The sequence below is a fragment of the Mandrillus leucophaeus genome, unplaced genomic scaffold, assembly GCF_000951045.1.
Source record: "Mandrillus leucophaeus isolate KB7577 unplaced genomic scaffold, Mleu.le_1.0 Scaffold693, whole genome shotgun sequence".
In the NCBI taxonomy this organism is placed as follows: Eukaryota; Metazoa; Chordata; class Mammalia; order Primates; family Cercopithecidae; genus Mandrillus; species Mandrillus leucophaeus.
The window spans coordinates 491,919-517,754 of NW_012107508.1; the positions used below are offsets into that span (position 1 = coordinate 491,919).

Below are 25,836 nucleotides of genomic sequence, written 5' to 3' on the forward strand. Positions count from 1 at the left end.
GTTCAAAAACAGAAAACTATATCAATGGACAGAATTGAGAGTCCGTAAACAGAGCCCTACATCTGTGAGGGACACAAAAGTAGATGAACCACAGATGAGCAAATAAAGAACAGACTTTTCAATGAATGGTGCTGGAATCAATTGAATGTCCTAATGTCCACATTACTATTATCCAAATTATCCACTAGTAACTGTTTTTTGCTGTTAAATAAACAGGTAAATGTGAATGGTAAAAACTTCAACACTTTTAAAAGAAAATATAGAAGAATGTCTTTAAGACCACACAGAAAAGGATTTTTTAAAAATAAGTCACAAAAGGTCAGGTGTGATGGCTCACACCTGTAATCCCAACACTCTGAGAGGCTGAGGTGGGTGGATCACTTGAGGTCAGACGTTTGAGACCAGCCTGGCCAACATGGTGAAATCCTGTCTCTACTAAAAATACAAAAATTAGCTGGGCATGGTGGCAGTTGCCTGTAATCCCAGCTACTCAGGAGGCTGAGGCAGGGGAATTGCTTGAACCTGGGAGGCAAAGGTTGTAGTGAGCTGAGATCCCACCACTGCACTCCAGCCTGGGCAACAGAGCAAGACTCCATCTCAAAAAGATAAAATAAATAAACAAGTCACAAAAATGTCATATGAAAAAAGAAAATGATTGACACAAAAATTAGGAAATTGAGTTCATCTAAAGAAGTCATAAAGAAAATGAAAAGACAGGCCGGGTGTGGTGGCTCACATCGGTAATCCTAGCACTTTGGGAGGCCGAGATGGGCAGATTACTTGAGATCAGGAGTTCGAGACCAGCCTTGCCAACATGGTGAAACCCTGTCTCTACAAAAACACAAAAATTAGCTGGGCATGATAGCATGTGCTTTTAATCCCAGCTGCTAGGGAGGCTGAGGCAGGAGAATCACTTGAACCTGGGAGGGAGAGGTTGCAGTGGGCCGAGATTGCGCCATTGCACTCCAGCCTGGGCAACAGAGTGAGATGCTGTCTCAAAAAAAGAAAATGAAAAGACAAGCCACAGCCTAGGAGAAAACATTCATGACACATATAACTGACAAAGGAGTAGTATCCAAAATATATAAAGAATTGTTACAAATCAATAAGAAAAAGAAAACAACCCTATAGCAAAATGAAATAAAGACAAGAACATACTTTCACTAAGACGGGAAATCCAAATGACCAATTAAACACATTTAATGATGTTTAGATTCATTACTAATTGTAGAAATGGAAACTACAGGGTGCATTACAATGCAAATTAAAATGACAATAAAATGTTTTCCACTCACTAGGGTGGCAAAATTGTAAAATCTAACAATTGGGGAGCAACAGGAATTCATTTACACAAGATGTGTACATATGGTGTAAATCTATAAAGAAAAAGAAGGGAATAGGCTGGGCATGGTGGCTCACGCCTGTAACCCCAGCAGGCGATTTGGGAGGCTGAGGTGGGTGGATTACCTGAGGCCAGGAGTTCGAGACCAACCTGACCAACATGGCAAAACCCTGACTCTACTAAAAATACAAAAAAAAATTAGCCAGGAATGGTGCCACGCACCTATAATCCCAGCTACTCAGGAGGCTGAGGCATGAGAATCGCTTGAACCTGGGAGGCGAAGGTTTCAGTGAGCCAAGATCGTGCCATTGCACTCCAGCCTAGGCGACAGAGCAAGACTCCATCTCAAAAAAAAAAAAAGAAAGAAAGAAAAAGAAGGGAATAATAAACACCAAATCCAGGACAGGGGTTACCTCAGGAGGGGTGGTATAAAGAGAGAGAGGCACCCAGGAGGGCCTCCCAGTCTCAGTACATAGGCAATGTTGGTTACACAGATGTTTCTATCATTATTTTGTGTACCTTATATGTGTTTTATATAATATTCTATTGTACACATATATGTGTGTTCTATTATATATATGAAATATTCTATCATGTATTTATGTATTTATTTATTTGAGAGAGAGTCTGGCTCTGTCACCCAGGCTGGAGTGCAGTGATGCAATCTCGGCTCACTGCAACCTCTGCCTCCTGGGTTCAAGTAATTCTCGTGCTTCAGCCTCACAAGTAGCTGGAATTATAGGCATGCACCACCATGCCTGGCTAATTTTTGTATTTTTAGTAGAGATGGGATTTCACCATCTTGACCAGCTGGTCTCAAACTCCTGGGCTCAAATGATCCACTCACCTCAGCCTCCAAAAGTGTTGAGATTACAGGAGAAATATTCCATCATTTTAAAATTAAGTTACTAAAAATAAGATAAAATAAAGATACTATTTTGACTCTGGAAGGGCTTGAAATATTGTCAAGAAAACAGAAAACCAAATCATTCCAATATAATGTAGGTGGGTATAAGATGCCATGGGACCCAAGAGGAGAGACTTGCTAACTCTGCCTGAGAAAGTTAGAGGGGCCCTATGAAAGAGGGGATACATTGAGTTGCGTCTTAAAGAATGAATAGGAGTTTTCTGGGTCATTTGATATCAGCAGCACTAGATTTACAAAGCATAAGAGAGAGGAAGGCAGCATAAGACAGTATCATGAGGAATTGCAAGAACTTCAATGCTCTGGTCTCACAGATATATCCATGCCATGTTTTTATTTTTGCTGTTAGGCTGAAGGCAAAATGGTTGGGTCTTTTGTGTTTTTCGAGCCACGTTGCCAGTATGAACACATATAAACTGAAAATTGAATTTCTGAAATAAATGAGATTGTGGTACGAGCATGAAACAGTCATGTAACCATGATCAGCATAGAGTCATCTATGGTCAAGGTGGTGAAGTGGCCCAGCCAGTCAGACTGCAGGATGTGTCACTGCACACCGTTCTTACCAAGCAAATAGAGGAAGCTTGAGAAGGTATTTGCAGAGCCTCAGAAAAATGCTGTGGTTATTCTAAGTAAACTTAAGCATGGCTTTGAGGGAAAAATAAATTTTGGATTTCGAGATCTGTCTAAGTTTTAGATACTTTATATCTAACCACATTACACTTACAAAAAAAAAGGAGCTAGATGTGTATAAGAGACAGCTTTATATCTAACCACATTACACTTACAAAAAAAAAGGAGCAATTTTTTCTCATCAAACCTCTAGCTAGCCTTATTAATTAACAAAATGACTAATTTAGAATTCAGCTTTCCTCCACAACCCCTGCTATTCTCTGACAGAAAGAGGAAAGGGGAGAGGAGAGGAGATACATTTCTAGAAGGCAGGTGCCCTGAGAAAAGTAACCAGCCACTGTGGTTGGCCATCTGCACAATCAATCAGTCCATATGTAACTGACCTGCAGTAACATCAGGGAAGACAGCATGAGCCAAAGACCTGCAACCAGAATCCGTTTAATTTTAGGCCCGGTGTGGTGGCTCACGCCTGTAATCCCAGCACTTTGGGAGGCCGAGGCGGGCAGATCATTTGAGGTCAGGAGTTTGAGAGAAGCCTGGCCAACACGGCCAACTAAAAATACAAAAATTAGCTGGGGGTGGTGGTGCACACCTGTAATCCCAGCTACACGGGAGGCTGAGGTGGGAGTATTGCTTGAACCTGGGAGGTGGAGGTTGCAGTGAACTCAGATTGTGCCACTGCACTCCAGCCTCAATGACAGAGCAAGACTGTCTCAAAAAAAAAAAAAAAAAAAAAACCCTTTAATTAAAAAAAAATCTTGCATTATTGTTAGAAAGTCATATTACTATTATCCAGATTCTTCAAACATTGCTTTTGTTTGATCAACCTTCTTCATATACCCTGGGTTTGGCTGAGGGGTTTAGGTGTTTTAATAATATTATTACAATTGACCCAGTAAAGCAGTCAGAATCCATGGACACTTAAACTGACTTTAACTTGTAGCTGTTTTGGTCTCTCAACAGGAATCAGGCAAAGAATCTCAGAGGAGTCTGTTAACCTCCCAAAAGTGACAACTAGGATAACAATGTCAGAAATCCCTGAACTACCCTAGTTATTGGAGAATGGGGGTATTGTGGTGCACTGACTGCTTTTTATTAAGTAATCTACATTTTGAAAAGCTTTCTGTTGCTTTTTCTTCTGTGGTGGTTAATGATTTTGTTAAATCCAAAGAGGTAGTAGCAACTAAGAATGTGGGTTTGGAGTCCGACCAACCTGGTTGGAAGCCAGATTCTAGCCCTTTAGTTTTAGTAGTTTCCCTATCCAAATAAATGGACTATAATTTCTTTTTTCTTTCTTACATTTTTCTTCTAGAGACAGGGTTTCACTATGTTGCCCAGACTGGACTCAAACTCCTGGGTTCAAATGATCCTCCCACCTCAGCCTTAAGTGTACCATAATTTCTTAACCCCATAGTTTCTACTTCTTTATATTTATGAATAATGCTATATCAAATATCTTTGTATGAAAACATTGGTTCCCTGTGGCAGACACCATTGGCTGCTTACCCAAAAGCAATTTACCCTCCTTCCTTTGGAATGCTACCCCACTGGTATTCAGGCAGCCATGTGCCTGCTGGGCCTTGAGTGGCCTGAGCCCATCATGGAGATCTCACTCCTCTTTGTTAATGAGACACATCCAGAAGGTGAAGGGAAGGGTTTACGAGCTTCTGAGAAAGGCGTTTTGGGAGAAGGTCTGTTTTGCCCCACTCTCTTCTTTTGTATTGGTCCATTGTCATATGAGGACAGGATGCTGTGAGTGCTACCATGAAGGAAGACAACATGTCCCCCCAACTCTTGATGGCAGAGTGAGAAAAGAAAGATCCCAGGTTCTTCGTTATACCATGGGGACACAAAACCACTTCCAGGGTTTCTTACTACCAGACTTGTATGAGCAAGAAACGTCTGAATGCTGCAGTCACATTAGTTGAGTTTTTTTTTTTTTTTTTTTTTTGAGACAGAATTTCACTCTCATTGCCCAGGCTGGAGTGCACAACCTTGGCTCACTGCAACGTCTGCCTCCCAGATTCAGGTGATTCTCCTGTCTCAGCCTTCCGAGTAGCTGGGATTACAGGTTCATGCCACCACGCCAGGCTAGTTTTTATATTTTTAGTAGAGACGGGATTTCATCATACTGGTCAGGCTGGTCTCGAACTCCTGACCTCAGGAGGTCTGCCTGCCTCAGCCTCCCAAAGTGCTGGTATTATAGGCATGAGCCACCATGCCCGGCTGAGTTTTCTATCACTGGCATCTGAAAGCATTGGAGCTCTTAACCTAAATTTAATTTATTTCTAGAGTAGGTTCCCACGTGTGGAACTTCTAGACCTCATCTATACAGGCAAATCTCACTCGAGAAAAGCCTCCATTTATACCCCATCAGCATATAGGAGACTACCTTCTCACCACAGTCTCTTCAATAGTGAGCCACTGAGTATTACAGATTATCATTCTTTAAAAATCACTGCTAATTTGGTAGGCAAAATCTACTATTTCAAAATTAGTGTTTGCTCATCTGGAGTTGGTGGAGCACAGTGTGATTGGACTTGGCATAAGAGAGCCTCCTGGCAGCCCGCCCAGGCACTGCAGGGAGAGGTGTGGTCGGTATGAGGCTTCCAGAAGCAGTGACAGTGACGAGTAAGGGTCAACAGTGAACTCACATGGGAAGGATCAAGAGCTCTTCCAGGTGAGGCCAGAAATGTGAAGGCAAAGGTGTAAAGCTGGCCTGAGCCGGCAGGAGGTGACCAGGGATCACAGACAAGGGCAGGCCCCAGGCAGGAGTGGCCCTCTGGAAGGCCCCAAAGGCTTGTGTCTTCTCAGCCAGATTGTGTGCCTCTGCTCTGTGTGTTCCACCCAGAGATGATCTTAAAGATGCTCCTTAGCCCCTGAGGATCTTTCTTTATCTTTTTTTTTTTTTTTTTTTTTGAGACAAGGTCTCACTCTGTTATCCAGGCTGGAGTGTACTGGCACGATCTCGGCTCACTGCAACCTTGACCCCCTCCAGGCTCAAGTCATCCTCTTGCCTCAGCCTCTCGAGCAGTTGCGACTGCAGGTGCGCACCACCACACCCAGCTAATTCGTGTATTTTTTTTTTGGTAGAGACGAGATCTCACTATGTTGCCCAGGCTGATCTTAAACTCCTGAGCTCAAGTGATATGCCCAATTGGGCCTCCCCAAGTGCTGGGATTACAGGCGTGAGCCACCATGCCCGGCCAAGATCTTTCTTGATAAAACCCAAAACAGAGGCTGGGCATGGCGCTCCCACCTGTAATCCCACCACTTGGGGAGGCTGAGGTGGGCAGATCACCTGAGGTCAGGAGTTCGAGACCAGCCTGGCCAACATGGTGAAACCCTGTCTCTACTAAAACTACAAAAAATTAGTCGGGGTTGGTGGCAGGTGCCTGTAATTCCAGCTACTCGAGAGGCTGAGGCAGGAGAATCACTTGAACCCAGGAGGCGGAGTTTGCAGTAAGCCAATATCGTGCCGCTGCACTCCAGCCTGGGCAACAAGAGCAAAACTCCGTCTCAAAAAACAAAAAACAAAAAACCCCAAACAGGAAAATGGAGGAGGCCAAGATGACCTAACTACTGTAAACTGTCTGCTCAAATTTTAAACAGAGCCAAAATTAAATATGGGAATTAAGTTTCCTTACATTGAAACTCAGAAACAACACTTGCGCTTTTTGTATCAGTCAGAGTTCAGTCAGAAAGACGGAAAACACTCCAGTTATTTCAAACAGAGAAAATTTAATTTAGGAATTTACTTTTTACTTTTTATTTTTATTTTTTTGAGATGGAGTCTTCCTCTGTCACCCAGGCTGGAATGCAGTGGCGCAATCTCGGCTCAGTGCAACCCCCGCCTCCTGGGTTCAAGTGATTCTCCTGCCTCAGCCTCCCAAGTAGCTGGGACTACAGGCATGTGCCACCATGCCTGGCTAATTTTTGTATTTTTAATAGAGATGGGGTTTCACCATGTTGGCCAGGCTGGTCTTGAACTCCTGACCTCAGGTGACCACCCGCCTTGGTCTCCCAAAGTGCTGGGATTACAAGCGTGAGCCACCGTGCCTGGCCTAATTTGGGGAATTTTCAACAAAATTGTTAGAAGGTCTAGAAGAGCAAAAGGATGAAGAAAGAGTGCTGGAGAAACAAAAACAGAAACAGTGATACCCAAAGACCAGAAGCTGCTAATACCACCCTGAGTAGGACTCTGAGACCCTACCTCTGCTGCCACAATTTTGGAGCCACTATTGCAATTAGTTCTAAATCCATCAAAGAGATGAAGAGATAAAACCACGGAAAATGTTCTGCTTCTATCTGGGCTTCTAGGGCCTCGGAATGACCCCACTTTCTGCTGCCTCAACAGCAACTGTAAGGACCTGCCAACAACTGCCAGGGAATGAGGGCCAGTGTAGGACTCTCCTCCCTTCTCCCTACCCTCTGGTCTCCTGCTTGTCCTCTAATTGGACGAGCTCACGGAAATCCAGTTGGCAAAGAAGCCTGGGAAATGTAGTTTGCAGTCTCTCAACCCCAGTAGGTCAGAGTGTACCAGGGCAGGTATGGAGCTGAGAATAAATAGGAAGTAACTTGCACATTATCATATCCAATTCTACAACCTCTATTTTTCACTCTAAATTGGACTATATAACTTATTTTTATATTTGATTCTGGGTGAAATTCTCATATGAATCTAACTCCTCTCCATGAGAGTTTTTCATAAAAGTTGACCATGAGAAACAATTTGTGTTGTCCATTCTACACAGAATGCAGGAGCTTGGCACCGAACGGTGCTGTCTTTTACATAGAAAGATGACTGCACTGATGATCCGGTCAAAGACACTATTTGAGAGGTTCTGTTTCAAGGTGTACTTTGATAGCCAACATATCTACCTCAAGGAACCTCATTCTAGGGAATGTTTATTGTTTTTCCTCTGACCTGTTTCCTCTCCACCTCTCATCTGGCAATAGCACCCCACACCTTGCAATAGGAAGACCCAGTCGATTCTTCCTCTTTCAAGAAGTTGGATCTTGAATAGACACAGACACAGATCATGGTGCTGTGGAGTCATCTAATGGAACATAGTATAGGGCAATGGTACATGCCCAGGTCCCCAGGGGTGACCTGTTTTCTGTCTTTCCCAAGCCCTGGTTGTTTAGCTGTCCCTTAGCAGTGTATTAGTCAGGGTTCTCCAGGGAAACAGAACCACTAGGGTGGAGGTGGTGTGTCTTGAGAGGGAGAGAGATTTTGAAGAATTGGCTCATGCAATCGTAGCAGCCGGCAAGTCTGACATCTGCAGACAGGCCTGCCAGCTGGAGACCCAGGGAAGAGCTGAGGTTGCAGTTCAAGTCCACAGGCGTCCAGAGGCAGAATTCCTTCTTCCTCAACGAACTTCTCAGTCTTTTCTCTTAAGGTGTTCAACTGACTAGATTAGCAATCACCCACACCATGGAAAGTGACCTGCTTTACTGAAAATCTGTTTATTTAAATGTCAATTACATCTAAAAAATACTTTCCCAGCAACATCTGGACCAGTGTTTGACCAAAAACTGAGCACCATGGCCTAGCCACGTTGACACTAGAATTACTTGTCACAAAGATTCTGCCAATACATCCTTTTTTTTTTTTTTTTTTGCCCTAGTTTATTGGAAATATTTTCTGTTGCTTGCACTGCAGAACACGAACTGCTACAGAATATAATTTGTTTGAACACCAGGCTGTCCAAATTGAACTTTGACCTGGCAGGTTGATAATTTGCCTCAGTACACAAAGATTTGACGTTGAATAGTGGTGGTTCCTTTTCCTATGGCATCACTTAACTTTTATATGAAAATAAGACATATATTAATAATAGCAAAAATACTTTAAAAATAATATATGGCCTATCTCTCACTAGTTCTTGTCTTTACTTGCTATTTTTGGACCTCAGGTCCCTGGAAATTCCTGGGAGATGTTTTCGGGTGTTTCACACAGACCCCCCAGCTAGCCCAGGCAGCTGAAGTGGTGCTCTGCTTTCCTTCTCCTCCCCTGTCATGTGCTGGGCCCAGACACAACTCTAACTGGTCATCACTGTTAGTGCCACTGAGCCACCCTTTCCTCCCGTGGACTGCTGCCAGGCCCTGTGAGATCTTGAACTACTCAGGGCCTGCAGGGAGGCCTGGAGCTTGGCTAGGGTACCACACTCCCTTGCTCCCCCCTGTCTGCTCTCCCACATCCAACCAAGCACAGAGGCATGCTTATTAGTACAAGTACACCTCCCCCTTCCACAGATAAGGCTGGCTCCTTTTTCCATTAGGAAACCTCCCTGGTCTTCCACATCCAGTCAGCTTCAGATAGCCCATGCTGTCAATTCTTCAGATGTGCCCAACAGATCTGAAATTCAGCAATGATCCCAACAGGGGGTGGGATGAAACCCCTACTATAAAAGTGATAGAGCTACAGACCTGTGGCACCTTGGATAATCAAATCAAATTTAAAACACTGGGACAAACCATTGGTTTGATCTAAATCATCCATGCTCTCAGACTTTAAAACAAACCAGGGTCGGGCGTGGTGGCTCACACCTGTAATCTCAGCACTTTGGGAGGCCAAGGCGGGAGGATCACGAGGTCAAGAGATCGAGACTATCCTGGCCAATATGATGAAACCCCGTCTCTACTAAAAATACAAAAAAATTAGCTGGGCGTGATGGTGCGCACCTGTAGTCCCAGCTACTTGGGAGGCTGAGGCAGGAGAATTGCTTGAACCCGGGAGGTGGAGGTTGCAGTGAGCTGAGATCGCGCCACTACACTCCAGCCTGGTGACAGAGCGAGACTCCATCTCAAAAAAAATAATAATAATAATATATATATATGTGTGTGTATATATATACACACACACACATATATATATAAAACAAAAAAATCCATATGGCCATATGACCCTATGCCTGTTAGCTAGACTATGTAGTCATGTCTTCTCCAGCTGGATATAAAATTGAATGGAAGCATTACTCACCTTCATAGACACTTTGGCTTGGAAGGCAGCTCATAAAGTTCACCGAGGAAAGATAAAACTATCTGGGGGAATACAAAGCATTAACAACTACAGAATCTGAAAAGTAACAAAAAGTTCACTCATTTACAAATATGTGAACTCATATAATAGGAAATACTTTCTGATGCTTGCAACCACAAGACTAATTAATGAATCTGTTCAAACTTAAATTTTATTTAACTAGCTGCTACTCCACCTCAAGAAATTATATATTGTGTTTGAGAATATACCCACTTTCAGCATATAACACTTAACTATTTGTGGAAATGACTATGTTTTAAAAATAAAACCATTTCATGCATTAACAATACCATAAAGAATTATGTAGAATAGTGAGGACTGAATGACACAGAAAGAGTTCATTAATGAGAATGTCATCTTCTCCATTGTGGTATCTTAGGCTTGTGAGAAAGAAAGCTGTGGGAGTTAGATAAAATGTCTAAAAGTAACTTCTTAATTCAGTAATTTTTGTCTGGATCCTAAGCCGAATTTTGACTCAGCAAAAGCAGGAGCTATTTGTCTCTGCTGTCCCACACAAAGCCCACAGGGAAGCCCTCAGGCTTAGCAAATGTTCTCGTGCGCTCAGATTTCTGAACCTGCAGGGCTTTGCATGGCTGCCACAAGGACACTCACAACATGAGAACCTCAGTGTAGAAAGGTGGTGATTGCAAATCTACAATGAAATTCTATTCTTGAATTCCACAAGAATAAAAAAGTCTTTGCTCCTCTTCTGTACTCAGGAAAGGGAACGCAGGAGGATCACTGGAGCGAGGACAATTATGGAACCATGCAACTGGACTTCCCAAATCGGTGAACTGCGCGCCTGCAAGCTTTTTCCATGGTCTGTGGCCCACCTTCACCTCACAAGATGGGGAAGAGATAAAACACTTTGGTTTTCTTAATGCAATGTTGGTGTATCTTTAAGAAAGTATAGCCTAGACCTTTATCACAAGCACAAAGTCAAGGCACCCAAAGTCCAAACACTCCTTTACTTCATGGAGACATCCAATCTTTCAGCCCAGAGTCCACAGTGGTTTGGGAGTGGCTGCCCTCTGTCTTGAACTCATCCCACCGAGATTCTCCAGGGACATGGTCTTCATGGGGACGCCCTTGGGGCTCCACACCTTAGAACCCTCCAGCTCCTCGGCCTTTACTCACCTCCTTCCCCAGGGTCCTTTTTGCAGCTTCTCGTCTATGTGGACAGTCATTCCGTTTTCCTCCTGATGGTGTGGGAGGAGGACTGTACTCCTGGAGATGAGGCATCTACAAGGCAAGTAGGCCTTCATGTTGTAAAAAATGGCCCCCTCTTAGCAGTTTACTGTGTGGGTTAAGCTTAAAATATGTTATTATACTGAAAAAGGGAGGGGGTGCTGAGTTGCATTACCAAGGCCATATCTGTTAACTTCAGCATGCAGCAGGAGAGCAAAATTGCTGGGAGCTGGGGAGGATGAAGGGAAGAAAAAAAGCTCCATCCTATTACCAAATATAAAACTGAATACTCAAATTTACTTGAATAAGGTTTAAGTTAATTTGAGTTAATTAATCTGAATAAGAAAAAGTTGTCAACTTCAGCAATAAGACTCTGACCTCGTATTTTTGCCCTGTTTATCAACAGCTTCTAAAAGAGGTGCCTGATATTTTGCAGCAGATAGCAAAGTACAATAAGATCTTACTTGAAGAAAAGGCAACAAATTTTATTCCGCCTGGCTCTTCTGGTATGCTACTTCTGCTCTGTTATCTTTTAAGGTGACAGATTTATTAGGTTTCTGGATATTACTTCCTTGCAAATACTTGACACAGAGAACTTGGCCATGAGAACAGAAAAGATGGGGAGATAATATTTTTAAAGCAGGCAGATTGGATTTGGAGAGGAGCAGAAAGGACCTCCAAAATAGTTAGGGTGCTCTAGAGACTGAGCCAACAGAATGTGTATATAGATAGGTTTATCATAAGGAATTAGCTCACATGATTGTGGAGGCTTAGCCAAGTTCAAAGTCTGATGGGGCAGGCTGGAGACTCAGAGAAGGGTGGGAATCTGAATCCAAAGGTAGTCTGCACGCAGAATTCCTTCCTTCTGCGGGGAGGTCAGTCTTTGTTCTAGTAAGGGCTTTAACTGATGGGAGGAAGTCCTCCCACATGATGGAGGGCAATCTGCTTTACTCAAAATCCACTGATTTAAATGTCAATCTCATCCAGAAAACATCCACACAGAAACATCCAGAATCATGTTTGACAAAATATCTGGGCACCATGGTCTAGCCAGATTGGCACATAAAATTAACCATCATACTAGGGAAATGGTGATAGGTCCAAGTTCCCAGAAGGAATGACTCCTCAGGGAACAAAATCCTGGACAATGCTGGGAAGGCATGCACTAGTGGCCCCCAGGATCACATCTGGTGTTGGTGGATTTTCAGTTGGGGTACTGAGGAAGAGCAGTGGTTTCTGTAGCAATCAGAAAGACCAAGTCCCAGAGAATCTAAGAACCAGAAGAGATTTTGGAATTTACAGGGCAGAGGTCCTCAGATTTGAGCATGCTTCTGAATCACCTAGAAGCTTTGTTATAACAGACGGTTAGATCTTGTCATACTCGGAGTATCAGAGTAACAGTCAAAAATTTTGCATTTCTAACAATTTCCTAGGTGTAAGGACAGTGGCCGCACTGCAGTCAAGTATAGGCCGAGGTACACATCCAGCACAGCATGACACAGCAGGATTGGAGCACAGGCACACAATCCCATATATTATATCATCACAGTTATGTAGCCATAACATGGGAGGGCTCATCACCTGGCTCTGAGCTACTATTGTCTGTGAGGTGCATAAATACAGCATTGACAGTGTGAGAGAGCTGCTGAACAAAGCCATGTCCCACCTACCTGTGGTCTCTCGAGTGTTCTTTCAGCTGCCCTCCCCTCATCCACCAACTCCCCGTGGACCTCAGCTTGGATCGGAACCTGACACCAGGTGACGCTGAGGCTGGCTCCCGGTCTTGGGACTACATTTTAAGAACCACGGACCTAGGACCTTGCTGTTCCAATTACAGCCCACGAACCAGCAGCATCAGCAGCATCCATGAGCTTCTTAGAAATGCAGGTCTCAGGCCCCACTCTTGACCTACTATACCACACTCTCACGTTGACAAGATCCTCATGTAACTTGTGTGCACATTATAATGTCGGAAACACTGATATTGCAAATGAGAACAATGAGAGTGATGGAGTACCTTGCTTGACAAAGGAGAGGACTGATTCCTGATTCCTGGTCTCAGCATTCTTCCACACCCCTGTGCCTTTCCACGGCTGCATGTTAGAACCACCTGGGAACAAACACTGTTGCCCCACCCCAAGGATAATGATGTAACTGGTCTGGGGCAGGGTCTCAGGCATGGACATTACTTTCAAACTCCCAGGTGGTTCTAATGTAGCACTGGGGTTAAGAAGCACTGATATAGCCCACATTTAAGGCTAGGTTTTATATCATTACCCCATTCACCTTGTTGAAAAACTATTTGAGATTTGTTTTCAAATGTCTTTCTCCATTGAGTTTTTTATTGGAAAACATTCCTGGCCCTTTAGTTAAGATGTTTATTTGAAATTTTTTTTTTTTTTCTGGTCAGATCACGTTTCAGAAACACCTGCAAATGGTTTGCAAGGCCAGTCCTCACTGAGCCCACAACACCTAGTGCCTATGAGTTTCAGATATACCCAGCCCCAGGAAAACCTTCGCTTCCTTCTAAGCACACCCTAGAAGAAAACTCTTCCTTACCTGCCTGATGTAAGGATCTCACCATTTCCTCACTGAAGATTTTGCTTCTTTTTGGCATAGGAACCCTGTCAGGACTGAATGATGACTACAGAAAGAGCAGAAAAGAGAGAGAGCTTCCTTCCCCAGAACTCTGCTGGGAGAAGTGGGCTGGGAAGATGGTGGCTGCCTGTTTAAGGGTCCAAGTCTTCTCCTTTCTCCTCTTGTTGGTGCCAGAAGAAACAGACACATAGATGGAGGACAAGTTATTTGAGGCCAAGGTTGAATGAGTTTCCAAAAATGCCAACTCCTGCCAGGGCTGTGCTCTGTTGGCAGCTCCTCCCACCAATTCCTGACCCTGCTGGAGCCAGTAAACAGGGGAGGGGCTTATAGCTCTGGCTTTGGGTTCTGTTAAATGTCGCTGACCAAAGATTACCTCGATTTCTTTGACCTGCAGTCCAAAAAAAAAAGACGTTAGATTTACTGGCTTTGATGCAACAGGAGCACATGTCCCCAGAGGAATGTGGGGACTTCAGGAAGACGAAGGAGTTGGGAGAGGCTTCTTACAGGATTGGACTCACACGGGGTGACTCTAGGAGGGGAAGAGGAAAGTAGGGGGCAATCCTAGAATGGACGCTGTCAAGGAGTACGGGCAATTTGTAATCGTATATGAATTTGATCGAGACGGTAGGAGCACTCCAGATGGCTGTCATTGGTGACGGGCAGCAGTCATTCAGGTCCATCAGAAGAGGACATTTAGTCACTTTCGTGCTTGTAGAACGGCTTTGTCTGTCTTGCGCCAAACATATTGTTGGGAGGTGGGAGCAATGTTTATGTGCAATTTGGAAACCACAGTCTGGTGGCCAGCAGGGCCAGTTGTCACCTTTTCAGTATTCAAAACTCAGTGTTCTCCTTGAGAATGAAATGAGATTGGAGATTGTTTCCTAATTTCTTTTTTGAGACAGAATCTTGCTTTGTCGCCCAGGCTGGAGTGCAATGGTGTGATGTTGGCTCACTGCAAACCTCCATCTCCCAGGTTCAAGTGATTCTCCTGCCTCAGCCTCCCCAGTAGCTACCATTACAGGCACCCACCACCACGCTCCACTAGGTTTTTGTATTTATAGTAGAGATGGGGTTTCCCCAAGTTGGCCAGGCTGGTCTTGAACTCCTGACCTCAGGTGATCTGCCCACCTAAGCCTCCCAAAGTGCTGGGATTACAAGCATGAGCCACCACGCCTGGCCGTGTCCTAATTTCTTACCACTATAATCCCTGTTCTCTTCAGAACAGTTTCTGTAGGTTTCAGAGACAGGTGAACAACACAAATTCACCAATCAAAAATGTGATACTACTCACTGCATACTTTCTAAAATTTGGAATTGAGTGTTTGCACATTTCTAAAGATGCATCAGTCAAGGAGTTTATATATCTGTAAATCTGAGAAATCTGAACAGTTTTGCTTTATGAAATGAGAATCTAGGCCAGGTGTGGTGGCTTAGGCCTGTAATCCTAGTACTTTGGGAGACCAAGGTGGGACGGATCACATGAGGCCAGGAATTTGAAGCCAGCCTGGGCAACATAGTAAGACCCCATCTCTTAAAAAAAAATTTCTGTTTTAAACTTAGCCAGGAGTGGTAATGTGTGCCTGTGGTCCCAACTACCTGGAAGACTGAAGTGGGAGGATTGCTTAAGCCCATGAATTCAAGGCTGCAGTGAGCTATGATCGTGCCACTGCATTCCAGCCTGGGTGACAGAGAGTGAGAACCTGTCTGAAAAACAAACAAACAAACAAACAAAGAAAATACAGAAGAGAGCAACTCAGACTGGTTCAGGGGCTCCACGATGCTACTGAAGACCCTGACTCCTTCCACCATCTGCTCAGCCATCCAGGCAGGATGTGTTTGACATCTAGTAATTATAGAACAGCAGCTTTGTCTTCAGCACCATGACTGTATTCCAAGCAAGAAGAAATGGAGGAACAAAAGACAGAAAAGTCAAGCCACCTGGGTCTCCCTCCTTGTAAAGAGCCTTCTGGGAAGCCTCTTGCATCAACGTGTGCATATGTCTCATTGGCCAGTGCTATGTCACATGGTTACCCCATCAGCAAGAAAGCCTAGGGAATGTTGTTTTTCCGGCTTGTGGGCCCGGCTTGTGGGCCTACATACCAAAATTGAGTTCTGTTAGCAAGGAAGAAGAGGAGAATGGATATTCAGGCACTTTGGCCATGCACTGTCTGGGACCTGTGAATCTTCCATTATGGAGAAAGAAGTTCCTAAGTGTGTTAGTCTGATGTTGGTGGCAGAGCAAATTATTCTACAATGTGATGGCTTTATACAACAAGCACTTCTTATCGCACACAATTTCTGAGAGTCAGGATTCTGGGAGTGGCTTAGCTGGGTGGTTCCAGCTCAGAGTTGCTCATGAGGCTGCAGTGACTTGAAGGCTTCACTGGGCCTGAAGAATCCACTTCCAAAATGACTGTTGGCTGGAGGCCTCAGTTCCTTGTCACGTGTGCCTTTCCCTGGGCTTTTTTGGGCATTTTCACAAGCACAGGGGCTGCTTCCTCTCAGAGCTGGTGAACCAAGAGGAAGAACAAGAAGGATGTCGCAATGCCTTTCTGACCTAGTTACACACTATCACTTCCACCATGTTTTATTCACTAGAAGTCAGTCACTAAGTTCAGCCCATACCCAAGGAAAGCAAAATGAAGCTCCATCTTTTGAAGGGAGGAGTAGATGTATTTGTGGATACATTTAAAACCCCCACATCAGGAGTGGGCCACCCCTGAACTGTTCTGTCCCTTTGACTTCACCTTCCTCCTTTGCCTCTTCTCCCTCCTATTCTCATGTTCTCTCTTTCTCCTTTCTTTTTCTTCTCTCAGGATTTCTCCCCTCTGGCATATACTCTCTTGTGTGTTTAGTAGCACAACAGCCCCTCTCCACCAAAAGCAAAATTCATCTCAAAGGCCTTTTAACAGTTCCAGTGATGGATTAGCAGGGAGCAAAGGCACCTGGTGGGGTAGGCTGATATTGATTCTGAGTACCTGGTCATGTTTTTAAGAACCAAAGAGATTGTGGCACATCCATCTTTCTCTTCTATGTAAATCGAAAACCAAAACAGCCCTGCACTGCAAAATATAAATAATGAAGCCCATCAAAGTACTGATTTTTCCCAAAACTATTTTGCTGGGTTTTTGTTTGTGTGTTTGTTTGCTTGCAATATGAAATAGCAAGTTCTTTCCTTCTCATTGCCATTGTTTTGTTTCCAACTTTGCTGGAGCCCTGCACACATGCTCGGTTAGCCTCTTCGGTAATTCAGCCCTGGTGAGTCACATCCAAAATTACAGCTGTTAAATGAGTTCCAGGCTGCCCTGATTTACAAATACTCAATGTGTGAGAAATCCACATAGTACTGATAGTGACAGGAGTCAGCCAAATGCCTAGGCAGATAGGGGAAGGTCCCTGGTGAAACCCCACCTCCAAGTCAAAGACAGTTTAAAGCCTGAAAGCCAAGCTACATGTCAAATCCATGGACCAGATTGAGAACCTGTCTTTCCATTTGGCATGCTTTCCTCTAGTTGATCCTCACCCTTCAGCTATTCTACATATACCTACACTTTCCTAAGGGTTTTCTACAGGGTTGTGCCCACCTTTGAGTGGTATCTTCACTATAAACTTTTTGCATACTCACAAACCAATCAGCACGCACTTGCCATTCTGAATCCATAAAAGCCCTGATTCAGTCACATTGGGAGAGCAACCCACCCAACTGCTGGGATGGGGGACCACCCCCGCATCCCTTCTCTGCTGAGAGCTGTTCTGTGGCTCAATAAAATTCTTCTCCACCCTCTTCACTCTTTGAATTGTCCCTGTATCTTCATTCTTCTTAGATGTGGGACAAGAGCTCGGAAACCACTGAACGCAGGTACAAGACATAACACAGGCGGGCCAAGTTATGGTGGGGTGCCTCCAGCAGCAGGCTGCGGGCAAGTGAGACCTGGGAAGCAGGTGGGGGCATTGCTGGGTAAGGAGGTCCCCAGCTGTCAAAGTGGCTGAGAAAAATCCTGTGTCAGTACTGATAAACGCAACTATCTCACCACTGCACCTGCCATTGCTGTGGCCCTGGCAGCTACCAGCTGCTGTGGCTCAGGGTGCTAGTTATCTCCCAATATCTGTCTTTCCCTTCTTCTGTAAGTAACAAAAGCTCCCATTTTCAGGTGGGCACATGGCTGCCTATAATAAAGACTACATTTCCCAGCCTCCTCTGCAGCTAGGTATGATCATGTATGGTCATGTCCCTAATCTAGGGGGATGTAAGCACAAGTGTCAAGTGCAGTTTCTGGAAGATATCCTTAAAGACAGAGAATGTGCCCTTCTTTGTCCAGCTGTCTTTCCTGAATTTGGGACAAAATGGCTGGAGTTCAACAACCGTTCTGGGCCATCAGGTAGAAATCACACACCAAGGATGGAGGAGTAATAAAGTAAAAGTTGCTTCGGTTCTTTATAATCCTGGAGCTTCTGCAGTAGCTCTGGACTGCTCACTCCTGAACTTCATTTACATGAAAGGGAAGTGTATTGTATTGTTTCAACTGTGTAACTGGGTTTCTGTCACTAGCAGCTGAACCAAATCCTAGTGACACGGTTCCTTTAAGAACCTGCCCACATTGCACACAAAGGACCCTTCATCTCAGCTCTGATGGGCTGTCTAGCTTCTGCCCCTCACTGTCCCTGTCCTCCGGCTCTGGCCTTCCTGACCATTCCTCTGCTCCCTAGGCATCTGCCCTGAGTCCCAGTGGGTGCCCTGCAGATGCCCTCTTGCCCACTCTGGAACTCTCCTCCCTCACTGCCCTCGCCTGCTTTTTGTCTTAGGAAGGCCAAAATAGTCATGCACAAAATAGGACCCTTTGAGTAAAGCTCTAAGTTCCAACAGAGACAGGAAGAGAAGAGGCAAAAAAAAAAAAACAAACAAAAAAAAACAAAAAAAAACAGAGGGGCACAGACTCCTGAAGGCACATTCACGGGAAAGTCATGTTGGACCAAATTCAGGATCCCTCCTGCCCCTCCTTGACCCTCCTGACTTCACTGTGAGCCCAGACTTCCTCCCGTTAAAACATACGCTTAGAAAACTACAGCCAGCCCTACCGGAATGAAGGGGTTACTTTCCATTCGCAGTTTACTGTGAATTTGTTTAATCCAACTGTTATTTTTATTCACTTTTTTTCCCATTAAGCGAGTATGCATTAAGCACCTATTCTATATCCTAAGATAGAGACAGATAACTTAGGTGCCAGATATGGAGGGCGGAAATCCCACAAAACTCTCACTGGACTGAAATCAAGGAGGCGGCAGGGCTGTGTTTCCTCACGGAGGCTTTGGGGAGAGTCCTTTCTCCGCTTTCCAGCTTCTAGAGGCTGCCCACCTTCCTTAAGTCTCCTTACCTCCCCCATTAAAGGCTTCAACAGTGCGTAGAATCCTTCTCATTGCATCTCTCTCTTTCTCTCTCTCTGATCTTCCTTATCTCTCTCTGACCCAACCTAAAAGGTTCTCAATGTCACATTCGCAGACTCTTGTGATTAGATAAGGCCCACCTGGGTAATCACGGATAACCGTTCCCCTCAGCCTGTACCCTGCTTCGAGGTCCGTAACTTTAATCTTGTGCAAAGTCGTTTTTGCCATGTAAGGTAACATATCCACAAGTTCCCAGGATTAGGGCATGCATATCTTCGGGGGACTCTATTCTGCCTACTACATCCTCCCAATCCTTCCTTTCTACGCCCCCAAACTACTGCCCGAAGCAAGTGTTTTTTTTTTTTTTTTTTTTTTGACAGAGTGTCTGTCACCCAGGCTGGGGTGCAGTGGCGCGATCTTGGCTCACTACAACCTCTGCCTCAGGTTCAAATGATTCTCCTACCTCAGCCTTCAGAGCAGCTGGGATTACAGGCATCTGCCACCACGCCCGGCTAATTTTTGTATTTTTAGTAGAGACAGGGTTTCACTATGTTGGCCAGGCTGGTCTCGGACTCCCGACCTCAGGTGATCTGCCCACCTCGGCCTCCCAAAGTGCTGGGATTACAAACGTGAGCCACTGCACCCCGCCAGCAAAGCTTCTTAAAAATCCTTTTTCCTCCCCGTCCAGTCCTGAAAGCTTCATCTGTTTTGCGCCTTTCTCCTTAATATTCCCCAGAAAAAATCCTACACAGGTCTAGTCCCTGAGCCTCTGCCTTTATCCCTGCGCCCCTTTTCTCCTGGGATTGGGAGCGGGAAGCAGCCGCTCCACGAAGCCCCTCTAGTGGGCAGGAGAGGACTGGGCGGGACCGCGAGCGAGTCCCAGGCGCCTGCAGCTGCTGCTGGGTGATGTGCGGACGGAACTCCCTGGGAAATCGGTTGGCGGCTCCAGGGCTGGTCCACCGCGGCCTTGGGAGCGACGGCAACAGTCTGGAGCGTCCACGCTTCGGAGGCCCCTGTCTCCCCCAGATTCCCCACTGATGAACAGGGACGCCGGTCTGCCTTCCCCAGCTTCCCCTATTCCCTGCCAGGCAGCGTCCCTCGCAGCGATGTTGGCTGCGACAAGCTTGATCTGCAGCGAGGACACCAGGTTTTCTCAATTTCTCCAAATCCAAGCCCGAGCCTGAGCTCCGACGAGCCCCGGCACTGCTTCCTGCCGCCACCTGCCTCCTCCTCCAGCTCCCGCTATCTCCCCAGCGCCGGCGCCCTGGGTGGCCACGGTCCCTCCAGCCTCCGCCCCTTGTTGCCGTCTCCAGGGCACCGGACGCCACGCGGGCAGCCGGCCCGGGACGCAGGGAGAGTGAGCGCGAGTGAGTGCGGGCGCCCGGTGGGGCGGACAGGGGCCGGAGGAGGTTGCCTCAGCCCCGAGAACTGTGCAACCCCGGGAGAAATGCTCGATCCCGGGAGCGAGGCTCCAAGGAGGCCAGGATGCCCGCAGCTCCCTACTCTCTCCAGAGGCGCACCTCCCCTACCCACCCGCACAGCCCCAGGGCGGGGGCGGGGAACAGTGCACGCAGCTGGGCTTTTCCCGGCCTCGACCTCGGGGTGGGCAGCTAGGATTCTCTAGGAAAATATATCAAAAGCACGGGAGCCTTGGAGAGGGAGCGCAAAGCGGCCCCTCCTTGCAGGCCGTCTCCATGTCCCCTGGGACTCCGAGCGGGAACCACGAGCCGTCCAAGCTGGGCGGGCAAGGGACCCAGAGCAGGGCCCTCCGCATCCCCTCGGGACAGAGGGCAGAGTCCAGCCGCCCCCACTCTCAGCCCCTCCTCCGGCACCCACACTGTCCCATTTCCAGGACACTGGGGAGGGAGAGTCACTTTCAGAAAAGATAAGTAAAACTTAGCACAGGGCAGGACACATACACCTTAGACCTTCAATGAATAGTCATTGATGATTCAATCAAGGCTGGCTTTGAAGTGCCTAGATATTTGCTAACCTGAGCATTTACTCTATATAAAAATGACAAATTCTCGTGATACAACATTAAGTGAAAAACTCAAGATTCAAAAGTGTCTTGTTAGAGCATTTGCAGAATCTATGTGGGTAGTTTGTGCATCTGTAAATATTTTAAATGTTGGTGAGGAATATTCCATAATGTGAGCAGTAATACTGTATACTACCTGTCTTATCTTGGGCTGCCTTGACGAAATACCATAGATCGGCTGGTTTTAATCCACAGAATTTTCTTACAGTTCTGGAGACCGGAAGTCTGAGATCAAGCTGCCATTGAGGTGGGTTTCATTCGGAGGCCACTCCTCTTGGCCTGCAGTGGGGGTGTCACTATTTCTCTGAGTGCTTTTTGTTGTTGTTGTTGTTGTTGTTTTTTGTTGTTGTTGTTGTTTTTGAGACAGATTCTTGCTCTTTCGCCCAGGCTGGAGTGCAGTGATGACATCTCTTCTCACTGCAATCTCCACCTCCCAGGTCCAAGCGATTCTCCTGCCTCAGGCTCCGGAGTAGCTGGGATTACAGGCGTGTGCCACCACGCCCGGCTAATTTTTTGTATTTTTAGTAGAGACTGGGGCCGGGGCCGGGCGCGGTGGCTCACACCTGTAATCCCAGCACTTTGGGAGGCCGAGACGGGTGGATCACAAGGTCAGGAGATCGAGACCACCCTGACTAACACGGTGAAACCCCATCTCTACTAAAAATAAAAAAAAAAAAAAAAAAAAAAAATTAGCTGGGCGTGGTGGCGGGCGCCTGTAGTCCCAGCTACTCGGGAGGCGGAGGCAGGAGAATGGCGTGAACCCGGGAGGCGGAGCTTGCAGTGAGCCGAGATCGCGCCACTGCACTCCAGCCTGGGCGACAAAGCGAGACTCCACCTCAAAAAAAAAAAAAAAAAAAAAAGAGACTGGGGCCATCGTGTCCAGCCATTCTCTGCGTGCTCTTAAGGGTCCATGTATTTGTGCCTGAAACAGTCCTGGGAGTCAGGAGACCCAGTTCTGTTTTCAGCTGAAGTAAGTCCCTTCTTTTCTTTCCTTGAGCCCAGAAGATCAAGGTTACAGTGAGCTGTGATTGCACTACTGCACCAAAAAAAAAAAAAAAAAAAGAAAAAAGAAAAAAAGGTTGACCTCGCCCAAGAAACAGTTTTCTGTAGCTGCCAAGTCTGGTTGCTCTGTGGCAGCAGACTGGAGCACAGACTTCTGAGAGGACACCTGGGAGATGGCCATGAGTGGAGGACTGCTAGAGTTAACAGTGATCCTGGTTTGCCTAGCGCTTTTCTGGTTTTAGCACTCAACGTCCTGGGTTAGACAATCTGTGAAGTCCCAACCAGAACTATGATATTGTGATTTTCCCTTACCCTAGTATCTGGATGTCTACATTCTACTGGGTTCATTCGCCTTTCCAGAATGCTCTTCACCCATGATGGGATCGTTTGCTATGTAAAAATAGGATACTAACACAAGTGTGATCTAATTTGAAATTGTAAAATACTTCCAGCTAATAATTCACATAGCATCTAACAGATGTTGCTGGCTTTCTCTTGAAATTTAAATTATCCTATAGTGCCCTGTAAATCTAGGGCAGTGCCCCGAAGCACCTCAGTGCAGTATGGGAACCATGGCTTGAAAGTGTAAAGCATTACTAGAGATAAACAGGAATATTAAATAATAACAAAAGAGTTAGCTCCTCAGGAAGATATATCAGTTCCAAATGTATAGACACCTAATAACATAGCTTCAAAATATATAAAACAAATGTTGGCAGAATTAACAGCAGAGATAGATGAATTCACATTCGTATACCTCTCTCAATAGCTGGTAGAAAAAGCATATAATAAATTCAGTAGAGATAAACGTAGTGGGAAACCTCTGTAGAGATTTAAGCAGAAAAGTCATATGACCTGATTTACATTTCAAAAACATCACTGTGGCTCATAATCCATTTTACAGATAGGGAAATGGAAACTTGAAGAGGCTTCATAATTTATCTAAGGCTACCCAGTGGGTTAAGTGGTAGAGACAAGACTAAAATCCAGACCCAGTCATCTCCAAAGTCCACGTTCTTAACCACCATGATATATTACTGTCTGGCAAGAATTGTGTCTGTAAAGGGAACTATGCCATTTAAAAATCAGTATGTTCTTAGGAATTTTTAGTAACCAGTATTAATGTTAATTGCATTCCTTTATAACTGAGTTCCAGCGGCTATTACCCCTATTTTGAAGAATCTAAAAGAACGACATGGACCCATGAATAGAGAAATTGGAAATTCCTTCCAGTGGTCTCCATTTTGACTCCTAGTCCCATTTTAAGATAAATGAAGCACTTCAAGATTTTCAGAGAAGATTATGCAGCAATATTTTCCTAATGTTTTTAGTGGATGAAGTATGTTCTGCTCCTTAAAAAGACACCTATATGTTGGGTTTCAAGTTACTGTTTTCAGAATCCAAGAGAAATCTAACACTATAAAACAATGCCAAGAGCAAATGAAGGAAAACACAAATCTAAAGGGGCTCCCCTGCCCATCGTTTTGATTCTTCAAAAGTTTCTGAACACGTATGAGAAGCACTGTGCGCAGTCTCAGACGTCTGTGTGTCCAGCCATCAAAAGTGACCTGAAAAGCAGCATTGACAGTGACCAGGTGCTCAGGAAGGTGAGTGTATGGTCTTGTTTTCTTATTCTTCTCTAAAATGAACTGGCTAGGGTTTACTCCCAAGTCACATGGGTCCTCAGTCCTTGTGTAACCTCCCAAGGGGTTCTTCCTGCCCGCCGCACAAATAAAGACCACAGCATTGTAGTAAAAAAAAGAGTTTGATTGACACCAGGCCAGCCACGCCACGCAAAAGACGAAGTTATCACTCAAATCAGTCTCTCCGAAAATCAGGATTGAGGTTTTTAAGGGTAACTTGGTGGGTAGGGAGGGGGTCACAAAGTGGGGAATGCTGATCTGTCGGGTTGAAGATGAAATCATAGGGAGTTGAAGCTGTCCTCTTGCACTGAGTCAGCTCCTGGGTAGGGTCCACAAGACCAGATGAGCCAGCTTATCCATCTGAGTGGCGCCAGCTGGTGCTTTGGAACACAGGGCCTGCAAACTATCTCAAGCAGCGAGCTCAGGTTTTACAACAGTGACTCCTAAACCATAATTTCTAATCTTGTGGCTAATTTATTAGTCCTGCAAAGACAGTCTAGTCCCTAGTCAAAAAGCGGTTTGTTTTGGGAAAGGGTTGTTATTGTCTTTGTTTCAAAGTTAATCTATTAACATAAACTAAGTTCCTCCCCAAGTTAGTCGGGCCTGTGCCCAGGAATGAGCAAGGACAGTTTGAAGGTTAAAAGCAAGAAGGAGTTAGTCAGGTCAGATTTCTTTCACTGTCATAATTTTCTCAGCTATAATTTTTGCAAAGGTGGTTTCACTTGCAAACCCAGAGCTGGCTGTGTCACCCGCTCTGCATTCCTGACTGAGTGGAGTCCAAAGCCTGGCTTGCCTGCTCAGCCCTTCTCCTCCCTTCCCCCTTTGACCTCCACGGCTGCCCCTCCCATCCCTTCCAGTGGGCCTGTTCTCACACCACTTTCCTGGAAGGACCACCGGAACCTCCTCCACATCTGGAAAGCCCAGCTTGAAAGTCAGCACTTTGGTTATCACTGCAGGACCTCTGCTCCCGGCACTCCAGCCACCCCCACTGACCCCTCCAAGTGAGGGCCTCCTTCTCTTGGCTGCTGATGCGTCCCTGCCGTGAGGTCAGACTTGCTCTCGCCCGCGCCTCCCCTCCTGAGGCCAGCTCACTTGGAGTAAGATCAGCAATCAGAATTCTGACTCCAAAAGCACTGGGTGTCAGAAAATATTCTGATGTCATATCTTTTCTGAGATTAAATCTAGGGCTTGGATGTGAGGGGAAAAAAGGAGAGGAGAGGTCAGCACCGAGATGAAATGGGTAACTTGGGAAGCGGGTACCTGACAGACCAGACGGGGGCGCCTGGCATCCCAAACACAGCTGGGCCAGGCCCCAACTCCTCCCTCTGTACTCTGAACTTCCAGTTCCCCAGCTGCTGCTCCCTCTCTCCTTTCCTTCCCCCAAGGCTCTTTCCACCCAGCACATCCTCCACTCTGCCCTCCCTCATCCACCCCCACTCTCTCTAATCCTTCCTTTCACAGTGTCTTAGCTGGGGTCCCTGCAATTTTCTCCCTGCTCATCCCAATGGACGACCTTCCCAGAACCAGCCCTTTTGTGGTAAAATTGTTCGTAAGTCTTTTTTTTTTTAACTGCAGTTCTTATAATCAGCCTCCACTACTTAATTATAAGGGCTAATCATAACTTGTTCAAACTAGTCCCTTCAGCAATATTCAATTATTTGTTTCACTGCAGTCACTGTCAGAAATCCAGTTAACCTCATGACCCCATATGTAAGTGTCAGCCTGCATCAGCACCACCATAAGGGCTGTTTATGTTGGGTGGGTTGCTTGGGTGGGGTCTCCATTATGATTTTGAATATCATTAAAATAAAAGTCTCATGAGGTAATCATTATTATTTTTACTCCATAAGAGGCACTCAGACAATTTCCTTTCTTTTCTATTTTGTTAAAGAAGAAAAAAGAGGCTGGGTGTGGTGGCTCAGGCCTATAGTCGCAGAACTTTGGGAGGCTGAGGTGGGAGGTTTGCTTGAGGCTGGGAATTTGAGACCAGCCTGGGCAACATGGTGAGACTCGTCTCTACAAAAAATTAAAAAATTA

General features: G+C 45.6%; 1 protein-coding gene across 1 annotated transcript in view; it reads left to right on the forward strand.

Annotated features, from left to right (window-relative positions):
* Positions 1–4,464: 4,464 nt before the first annotated feature.
* The window catches only part of LOC105555638, a 100,740-nt gene continuing 79,368 nt past the window's right edge, over positions 4,465–25,836 (forward strand). Inside the window, exons 1-5 of the mRNA XM_012002665.1 lie at positions 4,465–4,591; positions 11,095–11,198; positions 19,850–20,016; positions 20,140–20,470; positions 23,656–23,763. Coding sequence (XP_011858055.1) covers positions 4,465–4,591; positions 11,095–11,198; positions 19,850–20,016; positions 20,140–20,470; positions 23,656–23,763 — 837 coding nt within the window. The remainder of the gene's footprint in view (positions 4,592–11,094; positions 11,199–19,849; positions 20,017–20,139; positions 20,471–23,655; positions 23,764–25,836) is intronic.